This window comes from Photinus pyralis, unplaced genomic scaffold (genome assembly GCF_008802855.1).
Source record: "Photinus pyralis isolate 1611_PpyrPB1 unplaced genomic scaffold, Ppyr1.3 Ppyr1.4_unclustered_Scaffold2298, whole genome shotgun sequence".
In the NCBI taxonomy this organism is placed as follows: domain Eukaryota; kingdom Metazoa; phylum Arthropoda; class Insecta; order Coleoptera; family Lampyridae; genus Photinus; species Photinus pyralis.
The window spans coordinates 1-15,723 of NW_022171173.1; the positions used below are offsets into that span (position 1 = coordinate 1).

The window sequence follows — 15,723 nt, forward strand, 5'->3', positions numbered from 1 at the left end:
AGGAGCCGGCCTTCTAGACCTAGATACAATTACACTTGGGATCCAGAAATTGTGATACGCTATGTGGATTCTTTAGGCGATAATGATCAACTAACGGTTGAGATATTAGGAAAGAAATTACTGATTCTTCTTGCAATCACAACCGCTCACCGAGTTCAGACCTTTGCTAGTATAAAGATTGAGAATATTGTTAAGAATAGTGATGGTGCACAGATATTTATCCCGGATCTGGTGAAAACTTCCACTCCAAACAATGTTCAACCCCTTCTTCAAATACCAAAATACCACTATTTAAAAGTAATATTAGACTCTGTGTAGCGAGTGTATTGTTTGAGTATATAAAGAAAACTGCCAGCTTTAGGTTAAATCATTGGTTATTTATATCATTTAAAAAGCCACATGGCAGAGTGTCAAGCCAGACCCTTAGTCGATGGATTAAGGGCATGTTAAGTAAAAGTGGAGTAGACACAGAGTTGTTTAAGCCTCATTCCACAAGGCATGCCAGTACTTCTGCAGCTTACCGAGCAGAGGTTAGCTTGGATGAAATTCGGAAGACTGCAGGTTGGACGGCTAACTCTTCCGTATTTGCAAAATTCTACCATTGCTCTGTTAAAGTTAACCAGACCTTTGGTAACTCAGTTTTACAGGCAAATACTTTGCTGCCGCATTAACCGTAGTGGTTAGTTGGTTTTATGCTTAAGATTATGAGATGCTTGGTAGTATGTAAGCATTTTTTAGGATATAGTTTTTGTACATAAGTTGTACCTACTGTTGGTAGGAGGTTTTCTATTTTATAATAATAAAATATGTGGCAGTACTAAATTGCTGAAATCTTTAAACATCTACCAATGATCATGTAGTGGAAGGGCGGGAAATATAATTAATGATTAAACGAACTTACCTGTAAGTGAAGTTCGATCATAATTATATGACCGCCCTTCCACTACAAATCTGCCATGTTCCAGTAGTCAGAAAATATCAATTTTCTTTGTTCTGCAGTAATCTTTTCTTTGCATTTTAATCGACACTTGTCACAAGGTGGACCAATCTCTCTAGCTTTGATTACCTTTTTACTTTTTGAAGTTGATACGTATTCAAGTCTAGCATTCCGACGATGTTTTGCAATATTTTTTTTCCATGCTTCAGGTTTCAGTTTCCTTTTTCTGACTTTCTGTTCTCTGACTTCTTCTATATCTGACAAAAAAGATGAGCTTGAAGAGGAAGAGGAAGAGTAGTTCGGGTCAGCATCTGAATCATCAATGGGTGACTCGACGTCATCGGCTTGTGCGCTTGTAAACGACTCGGTACCTAAAAACAGTAAATCATGAAACACTTTTACAGTATGATAATTTATACTTCGTTACCTTTATTTACAGAGGAGGTATGTATACATTCATGGCCGCTTTTGGCTTCTTTCAGTGAAATATCAACCACAGAATCGTCTTTAATTTCAGTTGGTATTTTGTTTGATAGTGGGGTATAGTTTCGGTCTTCACAAGAAATAATTTCGGTAGCAGCAACACCGAGGAAAAAAATATATTATTCTAAAATAACAGCGTCTCCTTTTAAAACTGGGTTTTACCTGAAGAGCTATTTACAGCGCACCTTTGCGATGTTTGATCATTATCAATTATGTCATCACTACCACTATTCATATTTTCATTATTATCAGTATTTGCACCCACGGTTTGCCTACTCTCTTCAGCCTCAGTCAGCAAGTAGTTCAATACTGGCGAACAATTTTCGGTTTCATGGATGTTTGCAACACATCCTGAAAAAAAAACGCTTTCCAAGACTGCTACATTTTTCTTTTAAACTGCATTTTACCTGCAGAACTATCTAGAGAACAAATTTGCGATGACTGGTTATCATCAGCTCCGTATGCTGCAGTTTCATTTAGATTGTAAGGTAAAGATGCCACCCATCTTGATACTTTTTTTGAGTACGGTTCACTTTGGACACTTCCGAAGTTGGTTTGTTCCTGTTTAGACAATTTTAATAATAGCGCGGTACGTTGACTTATTGGAGTCCCTTTACTACCTTCCATTTTCTAAAATTGAATGTTTATTATTCACCTGACGAAAAAGCTTATCTCAGATAGTGATAATAACATCCCATTAAATTAGTAATAAATTATCAGAAATATGGACACTGTTTGACTTGATACTAGTTAATCAGCTATTATTTATGTGCAAAAACGTCACATTTCAAAATTCTGTGGATTTCTATTTGGACCCACAGTACCTAATTCTTCGTAAGGCCTTACAATTTGTTCTAGAGGTAAATTGGGCTTTCTAAGTAGATTTTTTAAGCTGCCTAAGAAAGTTTCAAATGCAAAACAGTTGATTGTATTTAGCGTGTTAAATATTTTGGCATCTTTCGAAAGGTGGATTAACGAATGAACGTTATAGACACAAAACTCTTTGCTATATATAGCGATTGCGTGTTTTACAAATAAGCGCAATAACTTGTCTGCATATTGATTATATGACTTATTCAGGTTTTCATTCAACAGTATTGATATGCCAAACTTTAACAATAAAAAGTTACACAAAATGGTATGAGGTAGCTTCTTTTTCAACACAATGGGTCCTACATAAAGTAAAAACTGTCTATATTCTGTCGCCTTCCAATGCTCTAACTCTGATAATGATCTAGGTTTTCTGTTAAATTCGGCAGGCCAGTATGGTCTCAATTCTAATATGAGTGTATTTACATCAATGATATTTTTAATGCCGTAAGGTTTGCCTTTATCCCTCCATAGAAATAACAGCTTTCTCATCACTCCAAGGCAAACAGAGTGCATATAATCAATTGGGAAAGCAGTCATCATATCTACAGGCAATTTAGAAAGAGGACTGCTGCCCTTATGATAACTATCGGTAAGTATTTCAAAAGATTCTGTTGTTCGAAGATCTGCTGTTAAATTACAAAATATCATGCGTTTATTCTTAATGTCACCTCTTACACTACATTTATCACAACCACTATAACTGTTATGATTCATGACATTCTTTACAAAACATCTGGCAGGCATGTCACAACAGAATGACCGCACAGTAATTTTTATAATGGTATTATTAAGAACTAAACCATCTTTTAAATAGATTTTTAGTTCATTTATAAAATCACATAAGTATTCTTCAAGTGGAGGTTTTTTGTGACCGAAATACAGTGCTACAATAAATGGAGATTGATCGGCTAGGTTACTTACAACACATAAAATTGGCCAAAATTGTTGCTTGGTGCTTTTATGCAGAGGAAGGCCATCAATATTAAAATTTAATTCCATCTCGTCACAAAGAAATCTTAAATAAAGTTTAGATAATTTTTTTTTAATCCAAAGTAATAAAATTTGCAACCATCTGAAAATTTTCTAATGCCGAACATTTTTCTGGGAGTTTTAAGTAAAGTACGCGAGTCCTGTGGCAAATCACTAATATTGGGCTTTAATTTAAACCATTTTAATAGTTCAGTAAGTGCAACATGCGAAATTTTATTGCGTTTGCTCCAATTCTGAAGAAACTCTTTAGATGAATCACTCGACTTACGATTTTCCAAACAAATTTCATCACTAAAGTTATCGTTGATGTTGGTTTCTTCTGTAGCAGTTACTTCTACGTTAAAGAAGTTCCGATTTAGAAAAGGTATTGCAATTGTCTGCTGCGAGGCCTCGTGTACTTCACCGTCCTCATCAAAAGATGCATCGAAAGATTGAGTATACAAAATCTTTCTAGAAGACGAGGCAGCAGCTTCATTATTACTTCATTATCTTGTTAGTGCCTATTGGAGTACTTTCTTCATTGTACTTATTTTCAAGTTCAATTAAATTGATGACTTGTTGTACTTGGTTTTTTATATTTCGTTGCCTTTGACGAAGGCTTTGTCGTTTATAAGCAAAGGACATGATAAAATAGCATTGAAGTAAACATGCACCTATCTTTTTAGTCAAACAAACGGTACGCAAATGGAAACCTGACTGTATATACGGGTATAAAGTAATCGGTATAAAAACTCACTTGTGCTTTTGAGACATTCGCAAACACTGAACAATTTCTTAAAAAAAAGCAAAAGAAACAATATCCGCCATTTGCAGCGACACTAAAAATAAAAATTAGTAGTACCAATCATATACTTACTTACCTTAATACCAACCTTGACATGAGAAGTTCCTAGATAGCATGCACAGAACCAACGCTTGAACTGCACTTAATAATAGCGGTCATCTCCTAGCCGATAATTCTCGTTTCATTGTTGTTGAATATGCACAATAAATATGCGTTAATAAAATACAACCCAAAAGATGCTCACGCGGTGCTGCAGTAATAAATTACATTGGCGTAGTTGAATGTTACTGCAGTATTTATACTGTTTAAGCACCTGCATTATGCACATTCAATGCATACATTCGGCCGACGGTTCTCAGACCTTCCATGGTTAGCTGGGTTATTTCCCTCTGCTCTCAAGAACATTGTAGTTACAATTGAGAAAGGGCATTACGTTCTTGACTTTCCACGCGAATGTACAAAATTTTCAATGTTTCAAAGTATGTTAAATAAATAGTTGTTATATGTTCCCGCGTTGTGTTATTACAAGAAGTATTTTGCAACCAGCGATTCTTCACATAGAAGAAAAAAGTTTACAGAACCTATTAAATATTATCTACCTGCTGAAGAAATTTTTGACATTATTGAAGCAGCGCGCGTTGCTATTGGACATGGAGGTCGAGATAGGTTGAGGACTAAAACTTCCAGAAAATATGCAAATATAACTATTGATATGATAGGTTTCACACAAATATTTGCATATCAATGTGTGAAACTAGTCAGAGTAAGAAGAGGGGTCTCGTTTCCAAACCTATACTGCATTCGGAAATGAACAGCCGTTGCCAGGTAGATTTAATAGACATGCACAAGAGGATCACGGGTTCAAGTATATTATGGTGTACCAGGATCACTTAAATTGGTCACTGCAAAGCGAGAGGACGGAGGAAGTTGCCTATCAATTAACAGACATATTTCTGACTTTTGGCGCCCCATGTATTTTGCACTCAGATAATGGCAGACAGTTCGTTAATGCAGTGATCAACTAGGTGGTGTCATACTGGCCTGAGGTAGAGTTGGTTCATGGAAAACCAAGGCATAGCCAAAGTCAAGTGTCAGTAGAGCGAGCTAACCAAGACATTGAGAAAATGTTAGTAGGCTGGATGCAAGACAACAACACAACAAACTGGTCAAAAAGCCTTGCGTTTGTACAATTTATGAAAAATAGAGCCCTCCCTTCTGGTATAAAATAGTTACCATGTCATACCATACCATGCATACCATCTGTTAAATCATTCTTCGAACCTCGGAGGCAACTGCATCGGGTAGGAGCAACATTTGGCGACCGTGACAGGACACTGCGGTGAGGTTTTCAGCGCTAGAACGCACATTGTGCATAAGAGAGTGATCAGCTGGTGAATTCGGAGTCTTCGCATTTCAAAGACCGTCTGCAGCTACGTGTGTTGTCCATTTTCTTCGAGGGATTGTTGTAAGCAACATCTAAAAAGAAATGGAGCAGAAATTGAAACGACGTGTTGTATCGTCGAAGAAGCGATCGTGATGTTCTACGTTTTTTATGGGTGGATTCTAAAGGAAGAGAAGTCATCTATAGGCATTGGCGAGTAGTCTTTGGTCTGAGTTGTAGTCCTTTCCTCTTAGGAGCGACGATCGAATTACATATTCAGAAAGCGAAGGGACATAATCATTTGATCTCCGAAAATTTGGCCAAGCTTGCAACTAGTTTCTACGTGGATAACTGCGTTACGAGCCTATCAGAGGAGAGTGAATTTAAAGATTTTATATCAGAGTCCACGGCGGTGATGAACCTCGGAAAATTTGAGTTGGGAGGGTGGGAGTATACTGGGCAAGCAGGAAGCCAGTTGATTCCAATTTTAGGCCTCGTTTGGAATAAGTTTGATGACACTGTGAATGTAGCGACTGATGTCATTAAGGATTGTGAGCTGGTTCATTCATGTCCAGTGCCAAAAAAACCATGGTATCCATTGCGCAGATCTTCGATCCCGTAGATTTTACATGCCCGGCTACTTTATTGCCCAAGCTATTGCTAAGGAAGATGTGGGAACAGAAAGTGTCTTGGGATGAGTAAGTACCACAAGAGATTTTTTCGGATTTTCAACGGTGGTTGGAATCTTATGGCGCAAATAAGGTCCCTCGTTGGATATATTTTATGCATACCATATGTTAAATCATTCTTCGAACCTCGGAGGCAACTGCACCGGGTAGGAGCAGTGGAACCCCGGATACAACTTTGTGTACGAAATTTTTGAACAATTTTTGTGGTGTGAATAACTTCAATAGTGCACGCCATCCAAATTTTTTTCTGAAGGTAAGTGATTATACATGTTCTTTGGACACCTTTCGTGTACTAGTTATCGCCTTTAACTTATTTTTGTTGTTGTAAACGTGGAGGAAAAATTGCAAAACACGTCGTGGGGTAACTTTGACCACCAATCAAAGTAGCCCCGCGTATAATTAAGATAGTGTTCTACTTTTTTTGTCTATTTCATTTTCAGTTTACCATTGTGCGCCAATATAAGAAAAAAACCTGGTACTAGGCAATACATAAACTTGCAGGAAGTTTTGGATGAAGCACTTACGGAAATTGCAAACGGAACTCTTAAGTATGCAGAATGCATCTGTTAAATTTAAAATACCCTATGCCTCTTTAAATAATAAGTTTAAAGGTAGGCATATTAGGAAACCAGGGCGACAAGCGATTTTCTCAGAAACAGAAATTCTCTCAGCAGTGGCGAAATGCGCTGATTGGGGATTCCCCCCTATTTATTAGACTTAAGAATGATGGCCAAATGTTTTTTAGAAAAGGGTCGCATTGTTCCACAATTTATAAATAATTTGCCGGGAAAAGACTGGGCTCTTAGCGTTTTAAAGCGCCATAAAAATTCGTATGGTCAGCGTTTGGTCACTAACATTGAAAAAGCTCGAGCCACAGTTTCGAAAGAGACAGTAAATAATTATTTCACTAATTTGGAACAAACATTAAAGGAAATTCCATCAAACATCTTTAACTATGATGAGACTAACGTTTCTGACGACCCAGGCAAAAAATGGGGTATTTACCGAAGAGGGGTGAAATACCCTGAAAAAATTTGTAATCATTCAAAGAGTGCAACAACAATAATGGTGTGTAGGTCAGTAGATGGTACACTCTTGCCGCCTTGTATTATTTACAAGAGCATACATTTGTACGACACTTGGAAACAAGGTGGAGCTGTTGTTTCAGACGATGTAGGTACAATCGTACAAATAGTGGATGGATAGACTCCGTGACATTTCGAGATTTTTTTGACAACATTTTTACCCCATGCAAAGAGGTTAAAAGGTCGTAAGGTCCTTATTGGGGATAACCTTTCATCCAATTTAGAGGATGATGTTTTAAAATGGTGTGTAGGAAATGAAATTGATTTTGTGTGTCTTGTGCCAAATTCGACACACCTTACGCAACCTCTAGATGTAGGATTTTTTAGAGCTATGAAAAGCTCTTGGCGGGCTACGTTAACGGATATACTGGGTGGTGCCTAGCGCAACGCAGCGTAGGGATTTCAATGGTAATTTCTTTATAGTCAATTACTAGCTCCCCTAATTATTTTAGAGCAAGTCTAAATACGTTTTTTTAGAGAAAAAAATACTGCATCTGTTCATACTTTTAGTTATAATTTTTCATTTTTCAAAACCGTAGAGATCGACAAAATAAAAAATTACATTTTTATAAATCAGTGATGCTTTGGAATCTTTTAACAAACTACAAGCGCATCGCATCTAAGTTATCGTTGTTTGTTTGACGTCGAACGATTTTCATATTTAATTCTGTTACAACTAACCGACGCAATAAAAGGCATCTTAGGGTAATGTTTTTTAGAGAATGTATGCTGCCTCTGCATCAGATACTATTTGTTTATCATTTTACGGAATCAGAGTACCTACATAATCGAAGAAAAAAACTGATTTGAAGAAGATCTGTTCCTAAACTTATATTCGGATTTTCGCTACTGCAGCCAAAACGTTGAATGTATTGTGGTTTTCCTGATGGTTTTGACGGACATTTGGACGTTATTACACTTGCAGTTCTTTAACAAATTTATAAACAAGTATAAATTTAATATACGTCAAAGGCAAATAATGAAACGTGATCGCTGTTTTTTTAGGTAATTCCAAGGAATATTTGATTTATTGTAAAATGAACCTTTTTATTTTGTCGATTTCTACGGTTTTGAAAAATGGAAAATTATAACTAAAAGTGTGAACAGATGCAGAATTTTTTGCTCTAAAAAAAACGTATTTAGACTTTTGCTCTAAAATAATTAGGGGAGCTACTAATTGACTATAAAGAAATTACCATTGAAATCCCTATGCTGCGTCGCGCTAGGCACCACTCGGTATATATAATTAGGGGAGCTACTAATTGACTATAAAGAAATTACCATTGAAATCCCTATGCTGCGTCGCGCTAGGCACCACTCGGTATATATATATAATACAGTGTAAAGCGATGGGTACAGGCGAGGCCACAGTTATATATATATATATATATATATATATATATGTGTGTGTGTGTGTGTGTGTGTGTGTGTGTGTGTCGTAGTCTTTTAGTGAAATCCGTCATTTCACGAAACGCCTAGTCATTTATATGAAACTGTGGCACAGTGTACTTTCCAGGGCCAAGCGATTGGATTCCGTTCCCATTGGAAATCGATAAATGGTATCCTTATCGATCTAGAAGGGGAAGGGAAGTTACCCCACACGTACAAATTTTCAGCGTTTCACTAAATGACTAGGCCTCGGACTAGGCGTTTCGTGAAATGACGGATTTCACTAAAAGACTACGACATATATAAGTAAAATTTGATGGTAATACTTCAGGAAAGTTTGAGGCCAATTCAGGTGTACCTCAAGGGTCCAACCTAGGACCACTGTTGTTTTTGATCTTTATTAACGATTTGCGTATGTCCATAATTACCTCAAACTCACTTATGTTCGCAGATGACTTAAAAATCTATTCTGAGCTTGTCTCTGTTGAGGATTGTAACCTCCTTCAAAAGGACATAGACCGTCTACTTAAGTGGAGCCTTAACAATAAACTTCCACTAAATATCTCCAAATGCCTAGTTTTATCTATATTTCGCACCAGAATCAATATAAGATTCGATTACGACATGTTTGGAACAAAACTAAAACGAGTGGAATCTATCAAAGACCTTGGTGTTGTGTATGATTCTTCTCTCAACGTTAATAAACACATTGAAAACATTGCTACTAGCGCTTACAAAATGTTTTGTTCTTAGACAATCTGCTAATTTTAAATGCATTCGTACGTTAAAAATCTTGTACTTCACGCTGGTCAGACCCAGGCTAGAGTATGCATCCGTAGTTTGGCATCCCCATACACTTTACCAAATAAAACGCATCGAAAAAGTTCAAAATAGATTTCTAAGATTCCTATATTTAAAAAAAAATAACACCTACCCCGAATTTAATGTTAGATCTGCAGATCTCAGGCATGAATTTGAAATACAAAGTCTTGCTAATCGCAGAAGCATAACTTTGGTACAGTTTGGTCATAAACTATGGAATAATCTAGTGGACCAAAGCTATCTGCGGTTTACGGACGTTTCGCCCCCGACCGTTTCGCCCCCGCCGTTTCATCCCCAGCCGGTTCGCCCCTAAACCGTTTCGCCCCCGAACCGTTTCGCCCCCAGAGTTGTACCCCTACATTTAACCATTTGCCCGACACGTTAAAACTGTATACTTAAACGGGCAGAACGTGCCCACTGGACCCAGTGCATTTTCATTGCTTGTATTCATCTATTAATTGCGTACCTACTGAAATTATTGAATTGTTTATAAATAAGCACAATGATCAGCAAGAATTGTAATGGCTCATATTGAAAATTTGTAATTTTGGACACCGAATATGTTGCATAATTGACACCAAACTTTAATTGCTCTGTAATCAGAGTAATTATATATTCATGACTGCGAATTTGAAAATTTTAGAAAGTGTATACACTCTTTCTAATGACTGGCCTAATGACCGAAATTAATTATGTAAACATTCTTCTCATTGTTGTACGCAAAATTTGTGATTTTAGAGAGCAAATATGCTTATAATTAATACTAAACTTTAATTTCTTTGTAATTACGTCTTCCACAACCATTAAGTACCTGAAATATTGATAATCGACATTCGAAAATGCTATAAAAGCCAGTAATAAGTATTGTCCAATCATTTGTATTGTGTGTTTCGTGACGGCTCGTTTAGTCATCTCGTATTGATAGCAATGGCGGACCACGTTTTATCAAAGCGAAATAAGAACAAACTTGTCCATGAAAACCACATTTACGTTTTCTCCAAAAAAACAAAAAATGGAGAACATGGGATATGGGTGCGCGAACTCCGATCAAGCTGCAAGGGTCGAGTATGGACAAACGGAAAAGATGGTGAAGTGGTGAAAACAGTTACGCATCATAACCATGCAGCACAAGCTGCCAGGCCAGCAGCCATTCGATTGGTTACGACGGTAAAGGAGCGTGCCGCAACGACACAGGAGAGCCCACATCAAATTATAGCAAATGTCATCCCACAAGCTCACGCAGATGTTGCTGCAATCATGCCAAAAAAGGATGCATTGAAGAAAACGATCCGCAGAGCCAGACGAGATGAAGAAGCACCTGCGCTTCCAAGAAATATGCAAGAATTGGTGATTCCCCGAGGTTTTAGTGAAATCGTTATTGATGGTGAAGTGCAACAGTTTCTAATGTACGATTCGGAGAATCAACTGATGCCAGGAAGGATCCTCATCTTTTCAACCAGAAGCAACCTTCATCTTTTGGCCCAAAGTCAAGAATGGTTTGCAGATGGCACGTTCAGTACCGCACCAGCTATTTTTGAACAACTTTACACCCTCCACGCCATCAAAAACAGTGCCGTTGTTCCGCTAGTGTACGCTCTCTTACCGAATAAAACAAGAGCTACGTATGTTACATTTTTACAACAATTGAAACGTTTGCAACCTGGACTGCAACCAACTCAACTCATGACGGATTTCGAACTCGCTGCCATGCAAGCATTTGAATTGGAGTTTCCAGGTATTTTAAAGACTGGATGTTTTTTCCATTTATCGCAATCCGTTTGGAGAAAGGTGCAAAGTGAAGGCCTCAAAGCTCGCTACGAGAATGACCATGAGTTCGCTCGATGGATTAGAATGATTCCTGCTTTGGCGTTTGTTCCTGAACATAACGTAAGCGACTCATTCACCGAATTACTTGAAACCGAAGGATTTCCTGAAGAGGCTGTACCCATAGCGAATTATTTCGAAGACACATATATTGGTCGAAGACTACGTCGTGGGCGTCAAATTCCACTATTTCCAACTCAAATTTGGAATGTTTATCAGCGCACTCTTAACGACCAACATCGCACAAATAATCACGTGGAGGGATGGCACCGCGCTTTTCAAGAAACTTGTGGGTCCCAATTTCCAAATATTTTTCGTTTTATTGAATGTTTGCGGAAGCAGCAAGGTATTCATAATTACGAAATAATACAATCCATTGCAGGAAATCAAGGAAATCCAAGAAACAAGAAGTATGTTGCAATATCAGCTCGAATCAAAAGAATCGTTGAAGATTTTGAAGATCGCCATCTTACCGATTATTTGCATGGGATAGCGTACAACTTCGAATTTTGAAATTGTTCCGATTGTACAGCGAAATATGTTAAGATATCTTATTTTTATATTTATATGTAACCTGCTAAAACAATAAAAATAAAATTCTTGCTGATCATTGTGCTTATTTATAAACAATTCAATAATTTCAGTAGGTACGCAATTAATAGATGAATACAAGCAATGAAAATGCACAGGGTCCAGTGGGCACGTTCTGCCCGTTCAAGTATACAGTTTTAACGTGTCGGGCCAATGGTTAAATGTAGGGGTACAACTCTGGGGGCGAAATGGTTCGGGGGCGAAACGGTTTAGGGGCGAACCGGCTGGGGATGAAAGGGCGGGGGCGAAAACGGTCGGGGGCGAAACGGCGGGGGCGAAACGTCCGTACCCGGCTATCTGCTAATCCTTAATCCTAATCGGACGACACGTTCAACTGATATGTTTCACATTCCGACGACTACTTTTCGCTTCCACTCACCCCTCTTAGCTATGTTGCGTTTGTTGAATCAGTTGCTAACGTCAATTATTCATCTTGATTTATCGTTGCCGTTTAAAAAATTTTCAAAACTTGTTATCGTCTACTATTCGTCTAATTAAAACTCCTTGGGACTCTGCAATATAGTGACATACAATAGTACAGTTTGATTTTAGGCTTTCTCAATTGTTTAAGTTAGTTTACATTTCATGTAATTAGGCGTACGCCTGTTTGGAATGAATACATAAATAAATAAATAAATAATTGTTAATTTAACTTTGATAGTGAATTTCCGAAAATGTCTTTTAAATATATTAAATGTGCCACAGTTACACTATTAACTATCTCACTAGATGTTGTTTTCCATGGCAAACTGTTTATTTATCTCTCAATAATACGAAAATTCCTGCAGCGCGTTAATTTATTAAAGTACATTCAAACCTTATATCGTTATAAAGAGAAAAATTTGTCCTTTTTAAAAATGTCAAAGCCAACTATGGACTATCATTTAAAAGATTAAAGTTTGTATTATAACTCAAAAATTGTAAAATATAGAAGGAAATTAGTATATTCATAATTTTAAGCATTACAATGTCTAAAACTTTTATTCGTGTCATTTTGCTGTTCTAATAATAGCTATTCTACAACATTTAAATGAAAAATCACTAAATCTATTTTTCGCTCATATCGAGTAAACTGTGGATTTTTTTCAAACTAGCGCGACTCCGCAGGCTACGCCTGCTCCTCTTGCCAAGTTGTCTTCTAATTACATGGATAACTGGTTATACATTTTAGCACTCAAAATATTAGACGGTGAAAGTTGTATCAACATGGAATTATATGCACAGTACTCATGTAAAGTAAAAATTGCTTGTGGCACTAAATGCTTCAACGGTTGCGTAAAAGTAGTAGGTACTTAGGTACACTGCACGAACATTCATGCATCAATAATTGCTCAGACGCATTATAAACAAATTTGTTGATTTAACGTAGAGAAGCTAAACATAAATTAGTTTCGTAAATTGCTCTTAAAACCCCTCAAGATGTATTATAAATATTTCTTTTCATAAAATCTAAACAAAATAAAAGTAACCTGGTAGGTGCCTATACAAATTTGCATGGACAGCAGATTATGGGCTGGATTAGCTCATGAGAATGTAATGTAGGCTATTACCGGTTTAATATTTTAAACTTCTTTCTACAAAAAATAGACAAAATTTACTTCAAAAGACGCTATACAAAAAGGCTTGTGAATTAAAGTTTGTAGATATGTCACTTAAAAATTGCAATTTGATCAGTGAATGAATTCCTTTTTTAATAAAGCTAGCCCTACATATGGGACATAATTACCTGTACGATTGCTTTTAAGTTTAGAAATGAGCGTTTGTTGATGAAGAGTTTGATTAGAAAAGATAATGCTTTCCACATTTTCAAATGTGAGACAGTTCCACAAATATCCTACAGATTGCAGTGTTGAAAATCTTGAATGGTGGTTTCTTAGGATTGAATATGTAACACATTGTAAGTTTACAATACCCCAAATTTCTCTTCGTAGTGCTGAAAAACCGGGGTGGTGAACGCTTTCCATCTTATTAACATAAGATATGGCGGTGGTATTGTCACATCAAATCAAAATATTCCTGTTGGTAAGCGAAACGAACCTCTGAAGGGAGAGGTAAATTGCCAACAGTTCAAGGTAGTTTATGTTTTGAAAATTCCTCGGAATTCCACCATCCACGAATGCTGTCTTGTCCGCAACAAACATCCTAACCTATTAGAGACGCATCGGAGATTTCCAGATAAAAATGATCCTTTCCGAGGTCATTAAACGCCGCGTCGATAGAGTAGTACCACCAGAGAAAATCCTGCCGGAACACTTTGGGAGCACCACAATAGACGTTTCCTACTTAATAATTGCATTTGAACTTTGAAAGGAATTGAAACTCTGTCAAATGGATTTTATCATGACAATTCAACACCAACAATCTACTTTTCTGGGTGACATTTTAGAATAACTACATTATTTATGCAAAAGCCATAGGCATTATGGCACTTTGTACAGTAACATTCTAAGTATAAATAAATTTTACAATAATGAAAAATACTTTAATGTGTATATTTTAATTTAAATATAAAAACAAAAATGAATGAACACTCACTTAAAAATTTTAAAATAATTCCTATTCCCAGGAATGTAATGAAAAATATTTTAATTTATATAATAAAAATAAATGAACATTCTCACTTAAAAATTTAAAAATAATTCCTCTTTCTAGTGTTTCGTACATTTGAAGGGGCACGTCTAAATGTCTTCATCGTTGAATAACAAATATAAAAAATGTGATAATGTTTATTTTCACCATATGCAACCAAAAAATTACTTGTGACATCCCGCCACTGTCATTTCGCTCATAATGAAGTTTTTTATTTGCATTGCTACTTTCTCCCTCAGTTTCTTCTAAAAGTCGTTTTTTTCCAGGCGTATGTATCCCTTTTTTTAAATCATTAGCTGATAACATTTTTTCATCCATGACCTCTATATCAGTCATTTTATTTATTTGTAAATATATAGAGTCATCTGTACGAAAATAAATAAATTATACCTATTAATGTAAACAAGTTAAAAAGTAATCGTAAACGATTTACATAAAGCGCATTTCCACTTGCATTCATTTCCCATTTGTAAGATGCAACTTCTGTTAAAATCGTAAAAATCCGGCCACAAATATGAAAGATACGTTGCACATGAGCCATCCATTTTTGACATGCTATTTCAATTTCAGTTTATAAGAAGAATTTCATTTCAATGCTTTTCTAAATAAGAAAGTTGGAATTTTGCCGTTTATTAACGATCTAGAGACGCTTTATTAATTTGCCATTGCTATTCTGTCGCCTGCCGGTTGCGTCTCTCCGTCTGTTCCTTTGTCTGTCTGTCCATCTATCTGTCCGTGTGTAACGATAACTTGTTTTAGAAAATGTTCGATCGCCTTTTACATCTCCGTTAGTTATGAAACTGAATTGCGATGAAATTCAATATGGCATAGATTTAGCCAATATAATACGCAATGGCCAAAAGTTGGATCGAAATCGATTCAAAATCACATGCCTTTTTTCGCATCTCGACCATTATAAAACCGGAATTTGCAAACTTTTTACTTATTAAGTATTTGAATGAAATTTGATACATAGCCACTTGGAATTAAAGGAAAAACAAACGCCAATTTCAAAATTTGGTTTGGCGCATGCGCGCTGCCAACTTTTTATTTATAGAAGAAATTTAAATGAATGTGATACATAGCACTTGGAAATAAAGGAAAATCTAGCGCCAGTTTCAAAATTTTTATTTTGCGCATTGCGCCGTTGCCAACTTTTTTATCTATTGGAAGCTATTTAAGTGGAAATTTGATACTTAGGCCCTTGGAACAAAGGAAAATCTTAGTTTATTAGCTTGTTATAGTAAATTAGTTTTAAAATTTAGGTTTGCGATGCGCAAGCTTCA

General features: G+C 36.4%; 2 protein-coding genes across 2 annotated transcripts; one reads left to right on the forward strand and one right to left on the reverse strand.

The window, feature by feature from the left end:
* Window positions 1-1,168: 1,168 nt before the first annotated feature.
* Window positions 1,169-4,326, reverse strand: LOC116181810 (the record flags this gene model as incomplete). The annotated part of the gene is made up of 5 exons (XM_031502236.1): window positions 4,156-4,326; window positions 4,020-4,101; window positions 1,828-2,050; window positions 1,583-1,771; window positions 1,169-1,308 (listed from the first exon to the last, which is right to left on the reverse strand). Coding segments are annotated over exons 1-5 (642 nt in total), but the record flags the coding sequence as incomplete, so codon positions are not given.
* A 6,034-nt stretch (window positions 4,327-10,360) lies between these two features.
* On the forward strand, window positions 10,361-12,152 carry LOC116181809. The gene is made up of 2 exons (XM_031502235.1): window positions 10,361-11,546; window positions 12,016-12,152. Exons 1-2 carry the CDS (start codon window positions 10,361-10,363, stop codon window positions 12,150-12,152), a joined length of 1,323 nt encoding a protein of 440 aa, XP_031358095.1.
* The last annotated feature ends 3,571 nt before the right edge of the window (window positions 12,153-15,723 follow it).